Source organism: Hypanus sabinus, chromosome 4 (genome assembly GCF_030144855.1).
Source record: "Hypanus sabinus isolate sHypSab1 chromosome 4, sHypSab1.hap1, whole genome shotgun sequence".
Taxonomy (NCBI): domain Eukaryota; kingdom Metazoa; phylum Chordata; class Chondrichthyes; order Myliobatiformes; family Dasyatidae; genus Hypanus; species Hypanus sabinus.
In genome coordinates, this window is record NC_082709.1 from 186,014,641 (window position 1) to 186,027,315 (window position 12,675).

General features: G+C 43.8%; 1 protein-coding gene across 5 annotated transcripts in view; it reads right to left on the reverse strand.

The window, feature by feature from the left end:
* Positions 1 to 12,675, reverse strand: part of robo2 (roundabout, axon guidance receptor, homolog 2 (Drosophila)) — a 596,210-nt gene that overhangs the window by 48,253 nt on the left and 535,282 nt on the right. For all 5 annotated transcript variants that reach the window (XM_059969002.1, XM_059969005.1, XM_059969004.1 and 2 more), the window contains exon 24: positions 10,703 to 10,914. In XM_059969002.1, coding sequence (XP_059824985.1) covers positions 10,703 to 10,914 — 212 coding nt within the window. The remainder of the gene's footprint in view (positions 1 to 10,702; positions 10,915 to 12,675) is intronic.

Here is a 12,675-nt window from a genome sequence, read left to right on the forward strand (position 1 = left end):
CTGAATAGAAAGGGAGCCTGTGCATTTTCAGAAATCCAGCCACACTTAATTATGGATGTTTTTAAGAGAAGGAGAGGGAGAAAAGGATTTAATACGGCAGAACACAAGACAGAAATGAAGCTGAAACCCAAGCACCATGAAATGACTACTGCCTGGTACACTGTGACAGATAATGTGTGGTGCAATTGCTTTGGGGAATTTTAATTCAACAAAAAAACCTAATATGATATGGGTTACCCAGTTTGAAAAAATACATATCAAACTTCAGATGGATCACTGCCTGACACACCAGGCCGTGACACAGAGGCTAGTGTGTGATCGCTCCTTTGAGCTGCGTGTTCCTTTCTCAAGCAGTGCATGGCTCTGGTTTCAAAGCTGAGTTCTGGCTTTTCAATTTTCACTCCTTCTTACTGGACCAGATGGCGAAAGGCAGAGAAAAAAAATTCAGCTCCGAGGGGGTGGGTTAGGAACTTGCACTTGCACTTGGTGCTAGCGAGGCCAGAAATAGGAAGGTCATGCAGTTCAACACGTGGCCAAGGAGACAGTCTCTGCCATTCCTGTGGAAGAGCCTGCTACATGGGCAACAACTTGCTCTCCATACTATTCTGCCCTGGCTTGTGAATCACATAGGGACACAACATCCATGGATGACCCTGACTAATGGAGGACTTCAATAAAGAGATGGTGCCGAAGGGAGAACACTGTCTTCCAGGGAAACTGGGACCTGTGCAAATGGGATGATTTGCTCCTGAACTGGAGGGGGAATAATATACATGTGAAGGTTTGCTCATGCTGCACAAGGAGATGAAACGAGAGTTGCGAAGGGATGGGAATGAAAGCGCCAGGGCAGATGGTGGATTGGTTGTGGGAAAGGAAGTTGTTCAGTCTACATACAAAGACTGGAATTAAAGGGTTGTGCATGAAGGAACTACTGCTCTGAGCTGTGTATATTTCAATGCAAGGAGCATTGTAGGAAAGGTGGATGAGCTTAGCGCCTGGATCAGCACATGGAATTATGACACTTTAGCCACTAGTGAGACTTGGTTGCAGGAGGGGCTGGACTGGTAGCTCAGTATTCTGGGGTTCCATTAATTTAGACATGACAGAGCAGGAGGGATTAAAGGGGAGGTACAATACTAATTAGGGAAAATTACACAGCAGTCCACAGACAGGACAGACTGAAGAGCTCACCTTCTGAGCAACAAGAAAGGTATGACCACATTAATAAGGTTATATTATAGACCACCCAATAGTCAGAGGGATTTAAAGGAGCAAATTTGTAGAGGGATCGCAGACTGTTGCATGAACATTGGTTGTGATAGTAGGTGATTTTACCTTTTCACATATTGACTGGTATTCCCATACTGTAAAAGGGCTGAATAGGATAGATTTGTCAAATGTTTTCAGGGAAGTTTTCTTAATCAATATAGAGAGGTCCCAACTAGATAGTGTAATACTTCTAAAGTGCCCTGAAAAAGTATCAGCCCCCACAACTATTTTTATATTTTACTGTCTCATTTTCTAAATTTAAAATATATTGAAGTAGAGTTTTTTGTGTTCTACAAAACATTGTGGATCATGTGAAATGAAAAAAATTACAGAACCTGTCAACAATTTACTAAAAATTAAAAACCAAAATTGTGAGGCTGAAGAAGTATTCATCTCCTTTGTAATTACTACACCAACTTTCTTCAGGTGGAATATGCAAGTACTACCTTACCAATACCCAATTTGTTGATGTAGAAATCCTTTTCTCAATGAATTCATAAGAATAAGTACCCAATCTCTCTCTCTCTCTCTCTCTCTCTTTCTGTGAAGTCCAATAGTAGATTTTTAACAAACCAAACCAAAATGAAGACTCAAGGCAAATCAGAGGCAAATCAATAATGAAGACAGACAGATCTTGGGAAAGGTACAAGACCATCTCAAAAGCACTGAACATACCATGAAGTTCAGTGCAGTCCATCATGAAAAAGTGGAAAATAAATGAAACCACCAGCCACACTGGCTAGGTCAGGCTGCCCCTTAGTCATTGAAGAAGAATGGCACTTGCAAGGGAGGCTACTGTGATGGCAACAGTCACTCTGAGTGAACTGCAGAAGTCAGTGGCTGCAACTTGAGATGAAGTTCATGGCTCCATGTATTCTGAGGCCTTGCACAAGAAGTGTATTTGTGGAAGAGTGGCAAGGAAGAAGCCCTGGCAAAAAAGAAAGCATATCCTTGCCCATAAAGATTTGCAAAGAGTTGCTTAGAAGACATTGTAAAGATCTTGTGAATAGATGACACTAAAGAAAAACTTTTTGACCTCAACACTAACGGGTATGTGTGGCGTAAATCCAATACTGTGTATCAGCCAGGTAATCATCCCTCGTGTAAAGTATGGTGGAGGCAGCATCATGCTACAAGGATGCTTTTTCAGCAGCAGGGACTGGAAATCTGGTCAGGATTTCTTGGAAGATGAATGTTGCTAAATACAGAGATCCTGGATAAAAACCTGCTAGCCTCTGCCAGAAAGCTTAAACTGGGGAAGAAATTTGTCTTTCAGCAGGACAATGACCCAAAGCACACAGCAAGAGCAATCATGAAGTGGTTTCAAATGAAGAAAATTGCTGTCCGTGAGTGGCCCAGTCAGAGTCCTGACATTAACCCCAATTAACATCTCTGGCAAGACCTCAAGTTTACTGCCCACCACCTCTCCCCAATCCCCAACTGACCTGGCACAGCTTGAGCAACTTTGCAAAGAGGAATGGACAAACCTTGCTCCATCATATTGTGTGAAGCTATAACTGCAAGAGGTAGTTCAACTAAGTACTGAGAAAGGGGGAATAACATATAACCATATAACAATTACAGCACAGAAACAGGCCATCTTGGCCCTTCTAGTCCATGCCGATGCTTACAATCACCTAGTCCCAGTGGCCCACACTCAGCCCATAACCCTCCATTCCTTTCCTGTCCATATACCTATCCAATTTTACTTTAAATGACAATACCGAACCTGCCTCTACCACTTCTACTGGATGCTCGTTCCACGCAGCTACCACTCTCTGAGTAAAGAAATTCCCCCTTGTGTTACCTCTAAACTTTTGCCCCCAACTCTCAACTCATGTCCTCGTGTTTGAATCTCCCCTACTCTCAATGGAAAAAGCCTATCCACATCAACTCGATCTATCCCCTCATTATATTAAATACATCTATCGAGTCCCCCCTTAACCTTCTACGCTCCAAAGAATAAAGACCTAACTTGTTCAGCCTTTCTCTGTAACTGAGGTGCTGAAACCCAGGTAACATTCTAGTAAATCTTCTCTGTACTCTCTCTATTTTGTTGATATCTTTCCTATAATTTGGTGATCAGAACTGTACACAATACTCCAAATTGGGCCTTACCAATGCCTTGTACAATTTTATAAAGGCCAGCATACGAAAAGCTTTCTTCATCACCCTATCCACATGAGATTCCATCTTCAGGGAACTATGCACCATTATTCCTAGATCACTCTGTTCTACTGCATTCTTCAATGCCCTACCATTTACGATGCATGTCCTATTTGGATTATTCCTACCAAAAAGTAGCACCTCACATTTATCAGCATTAAACTCCATCTGCCATCATTCAGCCCACTCTTCTAACTGGCCTAAATCTCTCTGCAAGCTTTGAAAACCTACTTCATTATCCACAACACCACTATCTTAGTATCATCTGCATACTTACTAATCCAATTTACCACCCCATCATCCAGATCATTAATGTATATGACAAACAACATTGGACCCAGTACAGATCCCTGAGGCACTCTACTAGTCACCAGCCTCCAACCTGACAAGCAGTTATCCACCACTACTCTCTGGCATCTCCCATCCAGCCACTGTTGAATCCATTTTACTACTTCAATATTAATACCTAACGATTGAACCTTCCTAACTAACCTTCCATGCAGAACCTTGTCAAAGGCCAGAATGAATATTTTTGAACTGCTGACATTACAGTTTCTAAATTTTTAATTTTTCATGCTTTACAATTTTCCCTTTTTTTTGGCTTGACTGTGAAAAACATTCTCAGTTGAATTGATCAAAATTCCTGTTCGTAATACTCATTTGTGTGAACAAAGAGTTTTACAAGGCACTGGATTTAGGAACGAGGTAGGGCTGGTGACAGAAGTGTATGCAGGCGAACACTTTGCATCTATTGATCATGATGCCATTCATTTTAAGATAATTGTGGAAAAGGATAGGTCTGATGCCTGGGCTGAGATTCTAAATTGACAGAAAGGCCAATTTTGATGTTATCTAAAAGGATCTGGCAAGTGTAGATTAGGACAGGTTTTTTTCTGGCAAAGGTGTGTTTGGTAAGCAGGAGGCCTTGAAAAGCCAAATTTTGAGAGTACAGAGTTTGTATATTTCTGTCAGAATAATAGACAAGATGAACAGATTTAGGAAACCTTGGTATCACAACAATAACCTTGCACTCATTGTCTATGAGACCAAGGAATTAATTGTAGACTTCAGGAAGGGGAGGTTGGGAGAACTCACGCCAGTCCTGTTTGAGGGGACAGTAGTCGAAAGGGTAAGCAGCTTCAAGTTCCTGAGTGTCAATATCTCTGAGGAAATATCTTAGACATAACATATTGCTAAAATTTCAAAGAAGGCATGCTAGTGGCTATATTTCATCAGTGGTTTGAGGAGATTTGGTGTGCCGCCAAAGACTCTAACAAATATCCAGAGATGTACTGTGGAGATATTTCTGACTGGTTGCATCATCGTCTGGTATGGAGGGGTCAATGCTTAGAATCAGAAAAAGCTGCAGAAGGTTGGAAACTCAGCCAGCCCTACCATGATCACTCATTCAACCCACGGTACCGTGGTAGAATCATGATTAATAAGATGCTATTACAGCATGGGGCATTCTGGTGTTCAGAGTTCAGTTCCGACAACATCAATAAGGAGTTTGTACATTCTCCCTGTGACCACGTGGGTTTCCTCCAGGTGCTCCGGTTTCCTCCCACAGTCCAAAGACATACCAGTTAGTTGGTTAATTGGTCATTGTAACTCGTTCTGTGATTAGGCCGGGTTAAATAGGTGAGTTGCTGGGCCAGAAGGGTCTATTGTGTGCTGTATCCCTAAATAAATTATAAATAAATAAATAGACACATTGACCAACTGGTGTGGTATTGTGCACTGGAGTGTCTTGAGAACCACAAAGGAGATCATTCATGGCTTCCTAACCCTGCTTGCTCACATCAGCTCTACAAGACAGAGTGGCCGGGAAAGCTCATTAGATCTTTAAGCGGTTATCTCTAATCAAAGCATGCACGTTATCATTGAAATTAGTTCCAGTCTCAATAGGGGGATTTTAATTTGGATATTAAACATTTCCTTCAGCCTATACCTGAGAGGCAAAATTCCAAGATAATATAGTGTCTTCCTGAGACTTGATTACACTTTTGATGTAAAGATTAGTTTATGATCGCTCGTCAAATTTTCCATAGGCTTATTTGTGTCAGATAACTCCTGGTCCTTCAACGTGTACTCCGGGATCCTTAAACCAACGGGGAGTGAGCACATCGACCATTATGACTTAGCTAATTGCTGTATTAACATCTTTATGAGCTAAAACAGGGTCTCTATGTCTTCCTTAACAAGAGGATGATTCTTGTTTGAAGTCTGTGAAACTGTGAACCTTGCAAACCCAACAGGAAAAGATCTAAGGATAGTTTTAAAGGGGAGAATTATAGAGTACATCTGTGGAAGATGTTGGACTGGATAAAATGTCAATTGGATTTAGTCATCAGTAAACTTCTCTCCATAAAGGCATCTCAGAAAAGCAGAAAAAATGTTTCCATTTCAATGCTCAAGAAGCACATCTGAAGATCAGACAGCACAGATTAGATACTGAGTGAAGCTCCCTCTACACTGTTCCATTACACACTCCCAGGACAAGGACAGTCAGATACAGAGTGAAGCTCCCTCTATACTGTCCCATCACACACTCCCAGGGCAGGGATAGTTAGATACAGAGTGAAGCTCCCTCTACACTGTCCCATCACACACTCCCAGGGCAGGGACAGTCAGATACAGATTGAAGCTCCCTCTACACCCTCCCATCACACACTCCCAGGGCAGGGACAGTCAGATACAGAGTGAAGCTCCCTCTACACTGTCCCATAACACACTCCCGGGGCAGGAACAGTTAGATACAGAGTGAAGCTCCCTCTACACTGTCCCATCACACACTCCCGGGGCAGGGACAGTTAGATACAGAGTGAAGCTCCCTCTATACTGTCCCATCACACACTCCCAGGGCAGGGACAGTCAGATACAGAGTGAAGCTCCCTCTACACTGTCCCACCACAAACTCCCAGGGCGGGGACAGTCAGATACAGAGTGAAGTTCCCTCCACACTGTTCCATCACACACTCCCAGGGCAGGGACAGTCAGATACAGATTGAAGCTCCCTCTACACTGTCCCATAACACACTCCCAGGGCAGGGACAGTTAGATACAGAGTGAAACTCCCTCTACACTGTCCCATCACACACTCCCAGGGCAAGGACAGTTAGATACAGAGTGAAGCTCTATCTACACTGTTCCATTATATACTCTCAGGACGAGGACCACCAGACACAGAGAGAACCTCCCTCTACATCAGGGATTCAATACTCTTTTTATGCCATGGACCAATACCATTAAGCAAGGGATCTGTGGACCCCAGACTGGGAACCCCTGCTCTAAACTGTCCCATCACACACTTCTAGGTCAGTTAGATATGGAATAAACTTCTGCTGTACTACCGAAATTTTGGGAATCTGAGAGAATTTGAATAGTGTATTGATGGTAAGAATGTTTGAACGCTTTCCATGCCCCTAATCATTGAATAAAGAGCCAATATTCATCCTATAAAATATAATGGCATAAGATTTAACAGAGCAACACACACAAAATGCTGGAGTAACTCAGCAGCAGCTATGGAAAGGAATCAACTGTCAATGTTTCTGGCTGAGAACCTTTGTCACAGCTGCTGAGTTCCTGCAGCATTTTGTGTGTGTTCCTCTGGTTTTCCAGCATCTGCAGAATCCCTCTTGTTTAAATTTATGCTGTTCTAGGAGGCTAAAGATGGTCCTGTAAAAAAAAGCGACCAATGGTGATGTGCTGTTGCCAGTTCACAAAGCTACTTCTTTTACCTCTTCGTCTTCCAACCATGACTCTGCTCCTAAGCTGTGAGTGATTGGGACCTGTCAGTTACATTTTTACAGAGGGTTTTCAGGGTGATTGAGCGATCTTCCACCTTGCTGTCTCCAAGGGAATTCGGTGAGATTTGGAGCAAAGTGCCTGGAAGCCTAGAGACAGGGAGCAAGCCCACGATTGACTCCATTGCTTCTCTCCAGCTGAGGCACTGAGCAAGGCTGAAGGACAGCTCGATGCTCGGCACCGTATGCCTGTGTTCCTCCGGTCTTCCTCTGCCTCTCACTCGCTGCTGCAGGAGGAAAGGCTTGGATTCCACATTGCAAGGATTGATCAGAGAGGCTCATGGATGTGGACTCATCTTTGGACATATTTGAGGTTCTTGTTGCATGTGTTTCTGAACTCTAGTCACTCTTTGTTTTTGCTGTTTCTGAATGGTTTACCGGGGTCATTGAAGCGAATGGGGCTCTGCAATGAAGAATGGCTCTGTTCCCTGTAGTGGGCTAGTGGCACAGCGCTGAACTGGACTAAACTGAACTAAAATGAATACTACTGGACCCCTGGTTTGATGTGTGTCATTCTATGCGTTCTCCGCTGACTTTCTGCCATTTGTGTTTGACGTTCCTTTGAATGTCTTCTATGATGTTTCTTTGTTTTGTGGCTGCTTGTGGGAGATCTCAGAGTTGTATTCTGTAGACATACTTTGATAATGAACGTACTTTGAATTTTTCAAATGGTATCAGTGAAACTTTCAAAATGTAATGCCTTGTGGCAACGACTTATGCACATGTCAGTGTGGCAACTGGTCAGCACACATTGATTCTCCAATTCCAGTCCGAGGATTGAATGCACAAAAGTCTGAATCGTTAAATCAAGACTGACATTGTCATGATGAAATGGGGAGAGCGAGAGAGAGGGGGAGAGGAAGAGGGAGAGAGAGAGAGAAATTAAAAACAAATGGACATAAATCAATGGAAAGAAGATGGATAAAGAGGTGATAATTAGGTAATACAGAATTGTGCAGGTCTTATATATATATATATATATATATATATATATATAGCTATTACTAGGGTGCCTGAAACTTTTGCACAGTACTGTTGTAATTTTTTGTATTGTGCTACACAGATGCTGTGAAAAAAAATTCATAACATGTGAGTGATGATAAACCTGATTCTGATATGGGTCTGTATTGTGGAGGGGCAGGGTGAGGGGAATCATGGTTGGGGAAAGGGGGAAGGAGAGGGGAGGGAGCGGGAAGCACCAGAGAGACATTCTTTTGAAACAAATTACCTTCTCAGGGTGTCTCAGGGCTGAATGTGTCTGCACTCGCGCCACTTCCATCCGTGCCCCTAGCACCCCTTCTCTGTCACCTTTCCCACACCCTTCCCACAGTACTCCACCCTTGCCATCTCAACATCCTTAGCCCCCACCAGATTTACAGACTCCCTCTGGTCCACGTTGACAAACGCAATACTGTGCAAAGGTCTTAGGGACCCTAGCTATAGATATGTGCCTAAGACTTTTGCACAGTACTGTAGGTACAATGAACAGAATCACGGAAAGCTAAAGTACAGTGGTCGATGATAGATGAACATCGATAGAAAAATACACAGGTGTATAACTGAAAAACAAGAAACTGCAGATGCTGTAAATATTGAACAACACACACACACACAAAACACTGAAGGAACTGAGTAGGTCAGGCAGCATCTATGGAAAGAAATAATGAAGCCAAAACCCTTCATCAGGACTGGAAAGAAAGGGGGCAGAATCTATAATAAAAAGGTAGGGGAAGGAGAGTTTTTCCCAGGGTGCAAATGGCTAATAAAAATGGACATAATTTTGAGGTGATTGGAGGAAATTGTACGGAAGATGTCAGATGTATTGGTTGGCTAAATAGAGATGCGTCTCCACCAAAGAAGGAGTAAAGCACTACTTCCCTCTGCTAGCCTGCAGGTCACCCTTGGGCAAGGTGTAGCACCTACTTAGATCCCCTGATCAGGGTCATGTGAAGCCATGGGAGCAGGTGGTGAATGGTTGTATGAGCAGCTGGTGCATATCACAAGTCCCGGTTATGTGACCACTGACACCAGACAGACAATCTCTGAAGAGTGTTGATAATGGCTGGGGTCACCCGTCTTGTAAAGACACTGCCCAGAAGAAAGAAAGGGCAAACCGCTTCCGTAGAAAAATTTGGCAAGTACGATCATGGTCATGGAAAGATCATGATTGCCCACATCATACAACACAGCACATAACAAATGCATGAACGTCAGAGGAAGGTTTTTTACACAGAGATTGGTGAGCGCATGGAACACGCTGCCAGCATGGTGGTAGAGGCAGATATATTAGGGGCATTTAAGAAACTCTTACATAGGCACATGGATGATAGAGAAATGGAGGGCTGTGCAGGATGGGAGGGATTAGATTGATCTTAGGGCAGGTCAAACCAGTGCTCAATTCTGGTTGCCTCACTACAGGAAGGATGTGGAAACCATAGAAAGGAGATTTACAAGGATGTTGCCTGGATTGGGGAGTATGCCTTATGAGAATAGGTTGAGTGAACTTGGCCTTTTCTCCTTGGAGTGTCAGAGAATGAGAGGTGACTTGATAGAGATATACAAAATAATGAGAGGCATTGATCGTGTGAATAGTCAGAGGCTTTTCCCCAGGGCTAAATTGGCTAGCACAAGAGGGCATAGTTTTAAGGTGCTTGGGAGTAGGTACAGAAGAGATATCAGGGGTAAGTTTTTTATACAGAAAGTGGTGAGTGTGTGGAATGGGCTGCCGGCAACAGTGGTGAAGGCAGAAGAGATAGGGTCTTTTAAGAGACTCCCGAATGGCTAAAGAACAAAGAACAATACATCACTGTACAAGCCATTCGGCCCACAATGTTGTGCCAACCCTTAAACCCTGCCCCCCCCATATAACCCTCCACCTTAAATTAAATGGCTACATGGATCTTAGAAAAATAGAGGGCTGTGGGTAAAGCCCAGGTAGTTCTAAGGTAGGGACATGTTTGGCACAGCTTTGTGGGCCGAAAGGCCTGTATTGTGCTGTAGGTTTTCTGTGTTTCTAGGTTTCTAAAATGTTGGCAGAACATTATGGGCCAAAGGGACTGTACTGCCCTGTTCCATGAGGAGGAGTGAAAGCTGGCAGGTGATGTGAGTCCAGGTGAAGGGGAGGTATGTAGGTGGGGAGGACCAGATGTACGAAGCTGGGAGCTGATAGGTGGAAAAGGTAAAGAGCTGAAGAAGAAGGAACCTGAAAGGACGGGTCTTTACTTCCATCTGGTTCCCCTCCTCCTTTCTTTTATTCCATGGTCTAATGCTTGCTCCTGTGAGATTCCCCTGTCCTTTCCAGTCCTGATGGATGTTCAGCTCATAATGCACTGAACAAATAAATTAGAGGCTCACAAAATCCAAGTTTATGAGTGTTTGTTCCTTCCCATTGCTCAGATTATTTAATGATGGGCTCAGTCTGCACACCCATACCCCTCCAGATCCAAAGGCCTGCTTACCTGTGACCGAGCTGTCGAGGTTATCTATGCTGGATCCTGGGGTATGCCCCATTCCTCGCAGAGGTCTGGCCAATTCCAAAGCCTCTTCCTCATCCTCCTCCTCCTCCTCCTCCTCGGGTACATCCGTCTCTATGTCTGAAATTAACGTTCCGGAGATGTAGCCTAAGGGTAGAGCCGGGGCCTGTGGAGGGAGGGAGCTGGCCTGCATCTGCCTGCATGAAGAACACAATATTTCCTTACTGAGCAAAGTCCCTTCAATGGGAAAGCATTGGAAAATTATTTTTATGGAACCAAAAATCAAATGTAACCATAGAAACTTAGACCACGGTCAAAGAGTTTGAGTGTCCTCTTGACTATAATTCTGCAACAGAAGAACAGTATAGGACAGTGCAGCATAGGAACAGTCCCTACCACCCATGGGGATGTGTTGAACTAAACGGGACCCTATCCCTCCATTCTCTGCATATTCATCTGCCTGCCTAAAGAGCCTCTCAAATACCACTATTATATCAGCCTTCACCACCACCCTTGGGAGCACATTCCAGGCAGCCCCCCACTCTCTGTGTGGAAAAACCTGCCTCACTCATCTCCTTCGAACTTTCCCCTCTGATCTTCAACGTATGCCCTCAGTATTAAACATTTTGACCTGGGGAAGAAGATAAATGTCCACTCTATGTTTTTCATAATTTTATAAATTTCAGTAACTTCTACAAATTTCAGCCATGGCCCCTCCGGAAAAGGAAATCAACCCTGATCTGGCCAAACTCTCTTTATAGCTCTTGCCTTCTAATCCGGGCAGCATCCTGGTAAAGAATACAAACTTCTTCCCACCCAAGTTAAAGCCTACTGGATATTGAAAGGCCTAGATACAGTGGATGTGAGAAGGGAAGGAGGAGGGTCATGGTGGGAGGTGATAGGCAGGTGAGAAGAGTTAAGAGGCCAGAATGGGGAATAGAAGACCATTGGAGGGAGAGAGATTTTTTTTTAACCAGGAGGAGAAATTGATATTCATTCCAGTAAATTAAAGGCTATTCAGGCAGAATACAAAGTGCTGTTCCTCCACCCAGAAGAGGCCATGGACTGACATTTCAGAAAGGGAATGGGAATCAGAATAAAAATGTTGGGCCACCAGGAAGGTCCACTTTTGGCAAGTGCAGAGGAGGTGCTCAATGAAATGGGTCCCCCAATTTACAAATGGTCTCACCAATATAGGGAAGCTGCACCGAGAGCACTGGAACAATGGATGACACATGCAGATTTGCTGGTGAAGTTTCGCCTCACCTTGAGTATTGTGAACAGTTTTAGGCTCCTCATTTTAGAAGAGATGTACTGGCATTGGAGATGGTCCAAAGGAGGTTCACAAGGATTATTCAAGGAATGAAAGTGTTATCATACGAGGAACATTTGTTGGCTTTGGGTCTGTACTTGTTGGAATTTAGAAGGATGAGGGGGGATCTCATTGAAACCTTTTGAATGTTGAGAGGACTAGACAGAGTAGATGTTTCTCATGGTGGGAGAGTCTAGGACAAGAGGGCACAGCCTCAGGATACAGGGGCATCCATTTAAGATGGATATGGGGAGAAATTTCTTTAGCCAGAGAGTCATGAATTTGTGGAAATTGCTGTCATGTGCAGCTGTGGAGGCCAGCTTGTTGGATGTATTGATAGGCTCTTAATTGGACATGGCATCAAAGGTTACGGGGAGAAGATTGGGAAATGGGGTTGAGGAGGAGAAAAAATGATCAGCCATGATTGAATGGTGGAGCAACTCAATGGGCCAAATGGCCTAATTCTGCTCTTATGGAAAGATGGTTTGGGGTCCTGGGTGGAGGTGATGGAGGAGGTGAATGGGCAGGTGTGACAGGTGTGGTACAGAAACAGCACTGTGGTGGACAGGAAGGCTCTACAATGGGTAGTCAAACCTGCTTGACACATCACTGGACACTAGCCTACCCACTATCAAGGACATACATA